General features: G+C 40.3%; 1 protein-coding gene across 10 annotated transcripts in view; it reads left to right on the top strand.

Annotated features, from left to right (window-relative positions):
- LOC127006993 (serine/arginine repetitive matrix protein 2-like) overlaps positions 1-14721 on the top strand; it is a 95499-nt gene that overhangs the window by 25231 nt on the left and 55547 nt on the right. For 9 of the 10 annotated variants that reach the window (XM_050877463.1, XM_050877462.1, XM_050877461.1 and 6 more), the window contains exon 2: positions 12827-12930. In XM_050877463.1, the coding sequence (XP_050733420.1) occupies positions 12833-12930 (98 nt within the window). In that variant the 5' untranslated portion in view covers positions 12827-12832. Of the gene's footprint in view, positions 1-12824; positions 12931-14721 lie in introns of all 10 variants that reach the window. The other variant, XM_050877454.1, reaches the window with a different exon arrangement.

Below are 14721 nucleotides of genomic sequence, written 5' to 3'. Positions count from 1 at the left end.
ATTTTGTCCTGGTTCTCTTGTTTACTTTTTTATTTCTTTATCTGTGTTTGTAAGTTTATAATCTCTTGTCAATATTAGATTGTTTCCACTATTATTATTATTATTATTATCAGTGTCAGTAGTGGGAATATTTATTCAATCATCATTATCATCACATTAGCCTCATTTATCATCATTTTCCTCTCTCTCTCTCTCTCTCTCTCTCTCTCTCTCTCTCTCTCTCTCTCACGCCCTTTCCCCTTTTTAGTCCCAAGAATAGAATTTGATCACGTAACCGAGAGAGAGAGAGAGAGAGAGAGAGAGAGAGAGAGAGAGAGAGAGAGAGAGAGAGAGAGAGAGAGAGAGAGAGAGAGTTATAGAAAAGAGGATTAAGGAATGAGAAGTGGAGTGAATGAGGGAGAAAATGGAGGCTAATGAGTTGAAAGAAGGAATGTAAAGGAAAAGGAGGAGGAGGAAAGGGAAGGCAAGAGGTGGGGGGTCGGAGTGGGAGGGGGGCTTACCTTGACCTAATCCACCCCCTCCCTCCTCCGCCTTCCCCAAATAATGCATCTCTCTCTCTCTCTCTCTCTCTCTCTCTCTCTCTCTCTCTCTTGGCAGCAACGTGGGAGAACAATAATCCAAACTGGTCATGCAGGAGAGAGAGAGAGAGAGAGAGAGAGAGAGAGAGAGAGAGAGAGAGAGAGAGAGAGAGAGAGAGAGAGAGAGAGATGTAACGGGACTCAAATTGGAATGGAGTATGAAAACTGAAAAGAAAAAGAGGAAGGAAAAGAAGGAAATTGGAGGATGAAATAGGGAAGAATGGAAAGATGAGAGGAAGGAAGGAAAGGAGGAGGTATGAGAAAGGAAAGAGAATGAATGCCGGTGTAGACGTTTCAGGATACTCCCCCTAGACATGACTCCCGGAGTCTCTTGAAACTAGTTTTAAAGCACTCCCCAGTCAATTGAAACTAGTTAGATAGCACTCCCCAGTCAACTGAAATTGGTGTCATATGACTCCCCATCAGGTTGAAATGACTCAAATTATTGGATGAAAAAGATTTATTGATGTTGACTCCCATACAAAAACTAATCAGTAATCACACTACAGTACATTAATGTTGTCTCCCATCCAAAAGCTAATCACTAATCATGTGCACATTACACACGAACAACTACATTAAAATGGTTGCCTGCTATATTGTCGAGGTACACTGACTCGTTTACTACTTCTCTGCATTTCGGCCTATGTATATGTGATGTGTGCATAGAACCAAACTTTGCCCACACACATACATTCACATGGAACATGTTGGCTGCTGCTAACATCTCTGTTGTTGTTCCCCACACTTTATTCTGACACACTGATTCAACTTTGATGTTTTCAGTGCTGGCAATGAAATCACATATCAAGCTTCTAACAACATCGTGTTGGTCCTCTTCTCCAGTGATGGCACATGACAGTGCACGGAAAAGACAATTTCCGTCACCTTCAATTGCTTTAAGTCGACTGAACCTGTGTATATAGGTTCATTCTACTGTGGAGTCACTTCAAACTAGGCTCATTCGACTGCGGGGTCATTTCAAACGGGTGGGGAGTCGTCTGATACCAGTTTCAAGTGACGGGGAGTCGACTGAACCTAGATTCATCTGACTGAGAGAGTCTACTGAAACAGGGAGTAATTTGAAACGGCTGCACCGGCACGAGGACAGAAAGGGAGGAAAGGAAGGAAAACGAGAGAAAGAGAAAGACAGGAAGGAAAACAGATTAGAAGAGGGGAGCGGAGCAAGCGGAGTGAGTGGGAGTCAAGAAGGATGTGAAGGGTGAAAAAGGAGAATGGGAGGAAAGAAAAAAAAAAACTAGGATGAGCGAAAGACAAATAGAAGGAAGTACGAATGGATGGCAGCAAGAAAGAAGGAAAGAGAGAATGAAGAAATATGAAGATAGGGATAAAGGGGAAGCTAAAAGAAAGAGGGATTATATAGGAATACAGAAGAGAGAGGTATGTAGGGGAGAGACAGGAAGAAAACGAAAGAAAAATAAGGAAAAGAAACACAGGAAGGGGAGAGAGAGAGAGAGAGAGAGAGAGAGAGAGAGAGAGAGAGAGAGAGAGAGAGAGAGAGAGAGAGAAATAGCAGTTAATATTTTTTTCTATGTCAAGTTAAATTCAGATAATTATAACTGAAACAAGAATAAAAAACATTAAATGGATATGAACTAAAAAAAAAAAAGTGCCTGTCGAACTCCAAGGGAACTGTGTGTGTGTGTGTGTGTGTGTGTGTGTGTGTGTGTGTTCCGGGGTTAACTGGGCGTGTGAGAGAAAATAATCGAGTAGAAGTGATTGTATATTCATGGGAGGTCACTCTGAGGGAGGATGACTGATGGATGAGTGGTGACCTGCATAAGAGAGAGAGAGAGAGAGAGAGAGAGAGAGAGAGAGAGAGAGAGAGACTGACCGTTTTTCCGGTGACATGCCTGGCTCCCCCCTCTCTCTCTCTCTCTCTCTCTCTCCCTCAGGATCATTAAGAGAAGCAAACATGACTGAATAAAAATGAAATACACAAACAAAGGCAAACACAAACAGCCTTGAGGAACGAACACACACACACACACACACACACACACACACACACACACGGCACCAACACCAATAAAAATAATCCACTCAAGTATTTTTAAGTGTCAGTTTTATTTTTATTTTCTTTTATTTACATTTTTAAGCCCTTTGACCTTTTCTTTTTATTTCCCTCGTAAAAGTGAATGAGTGAGTATCTAAGTGTTGCATTGCGGTACTTTTTCTTTTCTTCACATTTAACCTTTTGTCTTTTCTTTATTTCCCTTTTAAGAGTAAATGAATAAGTAAATAGGGAGAGGAGGGTTTAGTTATGGAAGGAAGAGAAGGGAGGAAGGGAAGGATGTGTGAGGGGGAAAGGAAGGGAAGGAGGGAATGGAGATAAGAAGGGAGGAAAGGAAGGATGGGTAGTGTGAGGATGGAGGAGAGGAAGGGAAGAGGAGGGAATGGAGATAAGAAGGGAGGAAAGGTCAAATTTGTGTGAAGGTTACGCAAAGAGGGTATATCTAGTAAATGAAAGAAGGGGGAGAAAGGTTATGATCTATACTGAAAGGATGGGAGATACGGTTTAATTGATGTATGTGTGAAGGGGTACAAAAGAAAGAAGGGATTAGGCTAGTTCTATAGTAAAGGAGAAAGGAAGGTGTGGTTTGTGTTTATAAGGGGAAGGGGAAGGGAGTAAGGGAGAAAGAAGGAAAGAAGGGATTAGTTCTATATTAAAGGGAAAGGAGAAAGGAAGGTGTGGTTAGTGTTTGCAAGGGAAAGGGGAAGGGAGAATAAAAAAACGGAGAAAAAACTTTGATCAATGTTTGCGTGTGAAGGAGTGCGAAGGAAAACAGTTACAGAAGGGTCTTGTTTTATAGTGAAGGGAGAGCTGTTAGTATTAGTGTGTGTATAGATAGAAAGAGATTCGTTTTATAGAAGGGAGGGAGGAAGGAGCTGTTAGTGATAGTGTGTCAGGTAGGAGAACGAGGAAAGAAAAGGGTATACATCAAGGAGGTTTAATAAAGAACCTCCTTGAATACGTGAAGGGGGAGAAGAGGGAGCTGTTAGTATTAGTGTGTGTATAGATAAAAAGAAGGGATTCGTTATATAGAAGGGAGGGAGGAAGGAGCTGTTAGTGATAGTGTGTCAGGTAGGAGAACGAGGAAAGAAAATGAGTACATCCAAGGAGGGTTAATAGAGTAAGAACCTTCTTGAATACGTGAAGGGGGAGAAGAGGGAGCTGTTAGTATTAGTGTGTGTATAGATAAAAAGAAGGGATTCGTTATATAGAAGGGAGGAAGGAAGGATCTGTTAGTGATAGTGTGTCAGGTAGGAGAACGAGGAAAGAAAAGGGTATACATCAAGGAGGTTTAATAAAGAACCTCCTTGAATACGTGAAGGGGGAGAAGAGGGAGCTGTTAGTATTAGTGTGTGTATAGATAAAAAGAAGGGATTCGTTATATAGAAGGGAGGAAGGAGCTGTTAGTGATAGTGTGCCAGGTAGGAGAACGAGGAAAGAAAATGAGTACATCCAAGGAGGGTTAATAAAGTAAGAACCTTCTTGAATACATGAAGGGGGAGAAGAGGGAGCTGTTAGTATTAGTGTGTGTATATATAGATAAAAAGAAGCGATTCGTTATATAGAAGGGAGGGAGGAAGGAGCTGTTAGTGATAGAGTGCGCAGGAGGACAAGGAAAGAAAAGGGTACATCCAAGAAGGTTTAATAAAGTAAGAACCTCCTTGAATACATGAAGGGGGAGAAGAGGGAGCTGTTAGTATTAGTGTGTGTATATATAGACAAAAAGAAGCGATTCGTTATATTGAAGGGAGGGAGGGAGGAAGGAGCTGTTAGTGATAGAGTGCGCAGGAGGACGAGGAAAAAAAGTCCGTCGGGTCTTTAGTGTGTATCCAGTGTTACCAGTAAGGCCGCACCTCACACTGACGCCCCGCAGGTTGGGTCTCATTATAAAAAGACACACATTCTTGGGCCGGTACAGAGGAGGGTGACAAGAAATTACAATACAGCTTAGGAGTTCAATGCACGGGGACAGACCTACCCCATCTTCACTAACATATCGAGGCTTTTACCCAGACATTTGTTCAGGCTTTCGTAGAGGTTGTGTGAGTGTTTCCATGGGTAGTTTTGTGAGCCTAGTGATAGTTTGACAAGGCTTCTGCACCATGAATGTGTAGAAAAGACTCATGAGAACTCGGCTAATCTCCTTTGTGGTCTTTGGAAATCTTTGTTGAGAGCCGAAAATGTCTGAATACGAATCTTAGTATTTTGTGAGAGCCGAAAATGTCTGAATACGAATCTTAGTATTTTGTGAGAGCCGAAAATGTCTGAATACGAATCTTAGTATTTTGTGAGAGCCGAAAATGTCTGAATACGAATCTTACTATTTTGTGAGAGCCGAAAATGTCTGAAAATACGAATCTTAGTAAAGCCCATAATTCGACATCGTTTATTTGTAAGCTACTTAATCCACAACCAAAGACTACTTGAGTTATTTATAGAGTGTTTGGTGTTCATACAGAAGCTTAGAAATTTGAGACTATACCAAAATCTCTGTTTATAGTGACTGATGCCGAAATTGATCTTCTCTTTTTGGTCTCTCGTTCAATCTTATTTACCCACCTATCTCATTATCTATCTTATTTCTATCATAATATATATCTTATTTTATCTTATTTACAGAAGCCTAGCGGACTTTTCTGATTCGTTTTTCTTTTCTTTATGCCCTTGAGCTGCTTCCTTTACTGTAAAAAATAAACAAACAAAACGAGCACTTACGCAGAATATAATCTACCTTGGGTGCTAACAAAGACACTGCTGGAACTTAGGAAACTGACCCTAAAGAGACACCCTACTACCTAATCTGCATGCTTTAGCGAGGAGAAGAGTGTGGGGGCCTGAGTGGGGTTACAAGTAGGCGGAGAGGGCGAGCAGACGAAATATTAAGTACTCATGGTAAAGACTATAGAGGAAATCAACGGTCAGGTCTATAGCAAGGGTGATACGGTTGAGATGCAAAAAGGAGACAGCCAACAGATGTGATATTGAGTTCTGAAAGTAATGGGGAAAGTATGGCTGATTAAATAGCAAGTCGGATGGATTTAGGGTCTGTATCAAGTGTGGTACGTTTGAGTTGCAAGAATGAGACCGCCAACAGATGTGATATGAAGTGTTGATAGTGAAGGGAAAGTACGGTTAACTGAGTAGGAAGGCGGAGATTTAGGTTCAAGGAAGATAGGTAACTCAAAGGAAATGATAACACACGGTCAGATACGTAGGAAGTTGGATATATTTAGGTTCAAACAGACGAAAGAGAACAGAGAGGAGGTGCGCCCATTCATAACTATAATGGAAGAAGTGAATATGCTTGATGAGATATGAAAAGGCGAATTCGTGCGGTCACAAATAATGCAATGTTGACAATACCGGAAACCATCGCAAAATATGGGTGAATAGGTGCAAATAATGGAGTTTCTGTAAATATGCCGCACACTAAAAAAGAATGTAGTGATGTACCCCTTTCCTAGTCATCCTATCACACCAACACAAACAGTTCCTTCCTCTCTCCCCTATGTAAGACTAAAAAAAAACATCTTTCCATTCTTTCCTTGTTCTGAGAGGTTCTGAAATAAATACGGTCAGACACATAGCAAGTTTGATACATTTAGCTTCAAACAGATGATACGTAACAAAGAGGATAATAATAGCGGGTTTCTTTTGTTTTTATTTATATTTGCCCTTGAGCTGCTTCCTTTGCTGTAAAAAAAAAGTGCTCTCAGGAAAAATAAAGTAAGGTCAGATACGTATCAGGCTGGATAGATTTAGCCTAGAGAAAGCAACGGAGAGAATGATAGTTGCTCGCATGAAAATAAATAAATAAATAAATACTGGTCAGATAATTATATACGTAGAAAGTTAGATAAATTTAAAGCTAAGAAGACGAAGAGACAGCAGAGGTTCCAACAAACTATTCTTACTTCTTAACTTCTATCTTAACTTTTTTTTCTTTAACATTTCACTTACGACTCAAATACACGCAAACCTCACTAACTTAGGGTCGTATTATGAGACATTTCGCTGCCCAAGAACACATATTTGACAAGGCTTTCGTAGTAGTTGTGGGCGTTTCCAGGGGTAGTTTTATGACCCTGGTGGTAGTTTGATCCTTCCTCTGTACTATGAGCCTAACAAAAACACTCATTAGAACCCGACTGATCCTCTCTTTGACCTTTAGGAATAGCTGATGTGAGATGGCAAAGTGTCTTGTAATACCATCCTTAATACCGGTACTTCCCGCCCTCTGATTCTATGCTATCCGTTTCTAGAGGAGGATTGAAACCTATATATAAGCGCCGGTAGTCTAAAAGAGGAAAATCAAGTTCGGTAAGGTCCCCATATAGAAAGTCGGTTAAATATAGGTTCAAGGATGAGAGAGAGAGAGAGAGAGAGAGAGAGAGAGAGAGAGAGAGAGAGAGAGGACGTGCTATCATACAGAATAAGAATGAGAATTGTAAGTATAAAAAACGAAATAGGAAAAGGAAAATAAGGAAATAAGCAAGAGAGAGAGAGAGAGAGAGAGAGAGAGAGAGAGAGAGAGAGGACATGCTTCCATAGAGAATGAAAATGAGATATGAAAGTAAAGAAAAGGAAAATAAGGAAGGAAACAAGCAAAAGAGAGAGAGAGAGAGAGAGAGAGAGAGAGAGAGAGAGAGAGAGAGAGAGAGAGAGAGAGAGAGAGAGAGACTGGCTCGCAAATAGGAGGACGGCGGGCGGTGGTGGATGAGAGGAATGGACTTGGCAGCAGCTGTGTGGTAAGTGTGAGTACGATATAGAAAGCTTTACGAGCAGACAGACTGGAGGGATTTATGGAGGTGAGCGTCAGTTGGTGCAGGAAGGTACTCGGTCTCGGTCTTGGCACTGTGTTTGTGTTTTTAACGGACCGACCACTTGCAGACTCCTCCTCCTCCTCCTCCTCCTTCTTCTTCTTTTTCTTCTTCTTTCGACCTGCATCGCTTCGAATCTCCTCCTCTCTTCAGCTTATTGACACACTTTGCTTTTTTACGGCCTAATACTTGCGTCTAACTCTTTTTTTCTTGTGTTGAAGCGGAAAGAAAGATGGAAAAGTTGGAAAGTTTCGTTTAGTCGGCGCAAAAGAAAGATGGAAGGAAGATAGCAAAGAAAGAAAGGTTCTGGGTGTGGCTCTCGTGAATGCACAGACTTGCAGATTCCTAACTTTTAACTTTTTTTTTTCTCGCGTTGTCAAGAGAGCTTAAGAAGTAGGAAGGCAGAAAGATGAAACCAAGCCAGCAAAGAAGGGAAGGGATGCGAGATTGAATGAAGGAAGGAGGGAAGGAAATAAAGAAGGAACCAAGCAAGCAAAGAAAGGAAGTATGTGAAATTGAATGAATGAAGGAAGGAAGGAAAGAAGGAACCAAGCAAGCAAAGAAAGTATGTGAAATTGAATGAATGAAGGAAGGAAATAAAGAAGGAACCAAGCAAGCAAAGAAAGAAAGCATTTGAAATTGAAGGAAGGAAGGAAAGAAGGAACCAAGCAAGCAAAAGGAAGGATGCAAGAATGATTGAATAAATGGAGGAAGGAGAGAAGGAAGTAAAGAAGAAATCAAGCAAAAGGAAGGATGCGGGAATGAATGTAGAAAGGAAGGAAAGTATGAAGGGAGGGAAAAAGAAAGAAGAGTAAGGAAAGGAAGGAGAGGTACTTACATTCAGACCAATAATTGAAGGAAGGAGGGAAAGGAAAGAGAAGGAGAAAGGAAGAAAGAGGAGAGTAGGGAAAGGAAGGAGAGAGACTTACATTCAGCCCAATAATAACAAGGAGGAAAGGGAAAGAAAGAAAGAGAAAGGAAGAAAGAAGAGAGTAAGGAAAGGCGAGGAGAGCTATTTCAATTCAGACCAATAATGTGAAGGAAGGAAGGGGAGGAGGAAGAAGACGAAAGAGAATGAGGAAAGGCGAGCTACTTACATTCTGAGCAGCACGCACCTGCCTTGTGGTCATTATGAAGGAGCACACCTGAGCTACCTAAACCATTCCTTCCTCATCTTACCATCACTGCATTTGCCTTTGTTTTTCTTGGTCTATTTTTAATTTTCGTTTCTTTTCTTTCCCTTCCTTTCCCTTCAGTTTATTTCCTTTCTCTTCTCTTCTTTTTATCTTTCTTTCCTTTACCTGTCCATTCATATTCTTCTCTTCCCTTTCATTTTATTCCCATTCCTTTCCTATCCTTCCTTTCATTTCTTTTCCTCTCCTATCCTTCCCTTTCCTCTCCTTCCCTTTCTTTTCCTTTCCTTCCTTTTCTTTTCCTTTCCTCTCCTTCCCTTCATTTCCCTTCCCTTTCCGTCGCCCATAATCCTTAAGTTTCTCTCCATTTTCCACTCCTCTCCTTTCTTTCCCTCTTTCTCTTCTCTTCCTTCATCATTCTCCTTAACTTTCTCTGCACTTCTTTTCCACACTTCTTCTTTCTGTCCTCTCCTTTCTTAATGCATATCCTTCGTTTTATCTCCCTTCCTTCGTGTCTTCAACTGCTATCCTCCTCTTCCTCTCTTCCTCTCTTCCTCTGCGTGTCTTCTCCACTTTCTCCCTCTCCATCCTGCCTCCCTCCCTTCCTCTCCTCTCTCCCTTCCCCCCGTGCTCTTTGTCCAAGCATTCCCTTCCTCCCATTATTCCATTCTCTGCATCACTCATTAAAACTGCTACGTCATCACCACCACCACCACCACCACCATCGACAATAACAATTAACGATAGTAATTTGACTTGCGGTTAACAAAAGGACTAAATACTATTACTACTGTTGCTACTATTTTTACCGTTACTACTACTACTACTACCACTACTACTACTACTACTACTACTACCACTACTACTACTACTACTACTACCACCACCACCACTACCACGACCACTACAAATAATAATAATAACAACTTTGAACATGTCTAATAAATCAATATGTAATGATGGTGAAAAAAATGTTTATGATGTGAATATATTTTTCGCTTAGTTTTGATGTGAGAGAGAGAGAGAGAGAGAGAGAGAGAGAGAGAGAGAGAGAGGAAGAGGACGTATTTAGTCTCTCTCTCTCTCTCTCTCTCTTGAGAGAGAGAGAGAGAGAGAGAGAGAGAGTAGTAGTAGTAGTAGTAGTAGTAGTAGTAGTAGTAGTAGTAGTAGTAGTAGTAGTAGTAGTAGTGGTGGTGGTGGTAGTAGTAGTAGTAGTAGTAGTAGTAGTAGTAGTAGTAGTAGTAGTAGTAGTAGTAGTAGTAGTAGTAGTGGTGGTGGTGGTGATTGGTTTAAATAGCTTTCCTCTCCACCACCACCACCATCACCACCTCCACCACCACCATCACCACCTCATCACTACTATTAATATAAGTGCTACTGCATCTAATAATTATCATACAAAAAATAATTATATGTAGACGAATAAGAAAAGAAGAGGAAATGAGTCATACATTATTATAGAGAGCTTTGTGTGTGTGTGTGTGTGTGTGTGTGTGTGTGTGTGTGTGTGTGTGTTTGTGTGATACATATGAATTTCCACTCATACGTATAATAGGTTTTCCCTCCCTCTCTCTTTTCCCCTCTTCACTCTCTTTTTCCCCTCCCTTACCCTCCTCCCTCTCTCTAATGCCCTCCCTTCCCCTCCTCCTCTCTCTTTCCCCTCCCTTCCCCTTCTCCCTCTCTTTATCCCTTCCCTTCCCTTTTCCCTCTCTTTTTCCCCTCCTTCCTCTCTCTTTCCCTTCCCTTCCCCTCCTCCCTCTCTTTCCCCTCCTCTCTCTCTCTTTCCCCTCCTTCCCCACCTCCCTCTCTTTTTCCCTTCTCTCTCTCTCTCTCTCTCTCTCTCTCTCTCTCTCTCTCTTCCCCTCCTCCCTCTCTCTTTTTCCCCTTCTTTCCTCTTTGTGATCGTTGAAAAATCGTTAATTAGTAAAGAAGTAAACGAGATAATAAATACAGAAATAAACTAGTGAATAAATATGTAATGGTGGAGAAGGAAAACATAATCAGTGAAAAGAATGCTAATGATGTGTATATAATATTTTTTTTCATTTATTTATTACTGAATTCGAACCCATGATTATCAATACTATATATCCTTTTAAATAGGCTACTTATTCACACTTGCTAATAGTTAAGTCTTTTAGTGATTCTGAGCGTACAGTTATTAACAGTATATATTCTTCTTAATAATCTTATACACCCAAATACTATGGTTAAGGCTTTTATAGTTTAGTGATTCCGAACGTACAAATATTAACAAGTATATATCCTTCAATGGCCTAATCTTATACACCCATACTATAGTTAAGGCTTTTATAGTTTAGTGATTCCGAACGTACAAATATTAACAAGTATATATCCTTCAATAGCCTAACTTATACACCCATACTATAGTTAAGGCTTTTATAGTTTAGTGATTCCGAACGCACAAATATTAACAAGTATATATCCTTCAATGGCCTAATCTTTTACACCCATACTATAGTTAAGGCTTTTATAGTTTAGTGATTCCGAACGTACAAATATTAACAAGTATATATCCTTCAATGGCCTAATCTTTTACACCCATACTATAGTTAAGGCTTTTATAGTTTAGTGATTCCGAACGTACAAATATTAACAAGTATATATCCTTCAATAGCCTAATCTTTTACACCCATACTATAGTTAAGGTTTTATATAACTCTTTAGATCTAGTATTATTTAGCATATTATCACATCTCTTCACCACTTTTTCTATCATTTTTTTTATCTATATACATCAAAGCGCAATAAAACTGTCATCATTATATTACTGTTTCCACATATATTTTTTCCCTCACTATCAGCTTATCGGCGTGTGTACTCTTGTGTCATTTTAGATTTCACTGTCTGGTTATATTTGTTGTTGTTGTTGGTGGTGGTGATGAGATTAAATATATTACCAACACGTGTGATGTTAAGTCTCTCTCTCTCTCTCTCTCTCTCTCTCTCTCTCTCTCTCTCTCTCTCTCTCTCTGCAGTCGAGTGGTTGTTTCCTCCCTCCTCCCCCCCCCCTCTTCCTCCACCTGCAGTCCATAATTAATTTTCTTTCCCACTTCCCTTCCTTCCTCTTTCCCTCCCTCCCCTCGTATCTGCAACTTAGAACACTCTCTCTCTCTCTCTCTCTCTCTCTCTCTCTCTCTCTCTCTCTCTCTCTCTCTCTCTCTCTCTCTCTCTCTCTCTCTCATCTCTCATCTCTCTCTCTCTCTCTCTCTCTCTCTCTCTCTCTCTCTCTCTCTCTCTCTCTCTCTCTCTCTACCACTGCATTACGTATATTGCCTCTTCCTTGCTTCCCTTTCCTTCCCTCCCTTCCTCTCCTTTCCTTTCCCTCCCATTTGTTCCTTCTCTCCTACATAAAAAAAATTACAAAGGAGAAATTCAACCTTTTTCCTCCTATGACCTTTTTAGTATGCATTCAGCTTTACTGTTTTCCTTAATTTAGTCAGGAGGAGGAAGAGGAGGAGGAGGAGGAGGAGGAGATTAAAGAAACAATAAACCTGAAATAAAAAAGAATGAATAACCTAAAGGGAATGAAAGAATATATATGCAAAGTGTACTATATAAAAATTAATGTAACTCCTTATTTTCTAATGTTCTTACATCATCCATCTTAAACAACGTAGTACATTAACATTCATAGATATACTAAGAATACACTCGTAGCCTATGTATACGCACACGAAGACTAGCACTGTGTATGTGTATGTATTAATATGTGTGTAAAATGCATGTGAATACTTACGTTTTTCTATAAATTGCTTCTCCATTCAGAGCGGATTTCCTTCATCGATCCCACTACTGTATCTTTCCTCTTATTTTTATTAGTATTATATATATCTATTTACTCACTCATTCATTCACTCATCTCTTTTACAAGCCACACACACACACACTCGTTATTTTTCTTCATTTTTCTTTTTTATTAGTATTTAATCTATATTTATTTACTCACTCATCTCTTTTACAAGCCACACACACACACACACACACAATCTATTTTTCTTCATCTTTCTTTTTTTTATTAGTATTTTATCTATATCTATTTACTCATTCACTCACTCCCTCTCTCCTTTTGCAGACCTATCTATCTATCTATCTACCTATCATTTCCTTGGCAAACTAGAATGATGGCCGTGAAAGTACAATACATCACCATTATCATCATCCACTCATCCATTCACCCCTCACATCCAATTCTTCATTCTCACCCAAACTCATTCAATCTCTTTCCCCCCTTCGCAGGTCAAGATGGTGGTGTCGGAGGGCGCTATCAACAACATCATGGGGGGGATGGAGAACACGGCGGGGGTGCGTCTCCACTCCCACCGACACAAGCTCAAACAAAGGTGAGTATGGGGGAGGAGAGAGGTGTTGGTTAGGGGGTGAGGAGGGAGAAGGGGGGGGATGAGGAATGGTGTAGGGGAAGGGGGAGGAAGGGAAGGCATTAATGTTACCGTAAATAGAAAAGCATTATGTGTTTTCAAGTTATTTTTCAGCTTGTCTTCTCTTTTTTCTACTTCTTGTTCTCTGTTTCTTCTCTTTCTTTATATTTTTCCTCATTTTCATCATTATTTGCGTCATCTTCTTCCTCTCTCTTCATATCGTTGGGTATAAGCTAGTCTGCCCGATAAATGTGTGTTCGTGTGTGTGTGTGTGTGTGTGTGTGTGTGTGTGTGTGTGTGTGTACGGGATCTCGTATGCACACAGACACTTCCGGCGGAACTTACACGAGATATCTAAGTGGGAGGGAGATAGGAAGAGGAAGAGTGTGGGAGGGAGAAAGAGAGAGTGGGAGGGAGAGAGGAAGAGTGGGAGGCAGAAAAGGAGAATGGGAGGGAGGAAGAGAGTATGGGAGGGCGGATGTAGGGGGAAAATGGGAAGAAGGGTTGACGAGAGAAAGGGAGTGTGGGAGGAAAGGATGTAGGAGGAACGTGGAAAAAAAAAGAAGAGGGAGAGAGTGGGAGGAAGGGAAATGACGAAAGGGATGTAGGGGGAACGGAGAAAGAGAGAAGAGGTAGAGGGGGGGAAGAAGGGAAGAAGTGATGAAGGAAAACGTGTTGGAGGAGAGAATGTAAAAGGAAAATGGGAAAAGAAAGAATGGGAAGAAAAGAACGAGAGAAAGGGAGTGTGGGAAGAAGGAATGTTAAAGGAAAATGGGAAAATAAAGAGAATGGGAAGAAAAGGAGTGTGGGAAGAGGGAGTGTTAAAGGAAAATGGGAAAAGAAAGAGAATGGGAAGAAAAGAACGAGAGAAAAGGAGTGTGGGAAGAAGGAATGTAAAAGGAGAATGGGAAGAAAAGAACGAGAATAGGAATGTGGGAAGAAGGAATGCAAAAGGAAAATGGGAAAAGAAAGAGAGAGAGAGAGAGAGACAGAGAGAGAGAGAGAGAGAGAGAGAGAGAGAGAGAGAGAGAGAGAGAGAGAGAGAGAGTAGGGATTTGGAGATAATAAGGAAAGTTGTAGGAGACGGAAAGAGGAGAGAGGAGGATAAAAAGAAAGTAAGGAGAGAAGGCTTATATGAATATGAGTTTTTGAAGCTGTTGATGGACTGAAAGAAATGAAGAAGAGGAGGAGGAGGAGAAAGAGGAGCAGGAGTTTTTTTTCCAGTAAGAAGGAAGCAGCACAAAACGGAGAAAAAAAGAAAAGAAAAAGAAAGAGACGCCAAGCTCTGTCCCCCAAAAGAAAGAGAGGACAGGAGGAGAGACGAGAAAAGAAAGTTAGTTAAAGTTAGGTTGGAGAGGTCTTGGTGAGGGAGGTAGAACACTGTAAATATAAAAACAAAAATAATAAAAAGAAGAAGAAAAACGAGAAGTAAATTACGAGGAAAAGAAGAAAAGAAAAAAATAAAGAAGATGAAAAAGGAGAAAACGATGAAAATAGTAAAATACACAATGATGATGATGAAGGAAACTATACAGGAAAAAAAAGAAAAAAGATCGTAGTAGGCTATACCTCATGAGCGACCATAATGAAAATAATAATAAACAGAAGAAAAGAAAAAAAGATGAAGATGAAAAAAGAAAAAAAAGATGAAAATAGTAAATACACAAAGGAAATATACTGAGAAAAAAAAAACGTATTAGGCTATACCTCACGAGCGACCATAATGAAAATAATAATAAACAGAAGAAAAGAAAA

Source organism: Eriocheir sinensis, chromosome 34, assembly GCF_024679095.1.
Source record: "Eriocheir sinensis breed Jianghai 21 chromosome 34, ASM2467909v1, whole genome shotgun sequence".
In the NCBI taxonomy this organism is placed as follows: domain Eukaryota; kingdom Metazoa; phylum Arthropoda; class Malacostraca; order Decapoda; family Varunidae; genus Eriocheir; species Eriocheir sinensis.
Note: the sequence above shows the minus strand (reverse complement) of the source record. Positions and strands in the feature narration are given on the sequence as shown.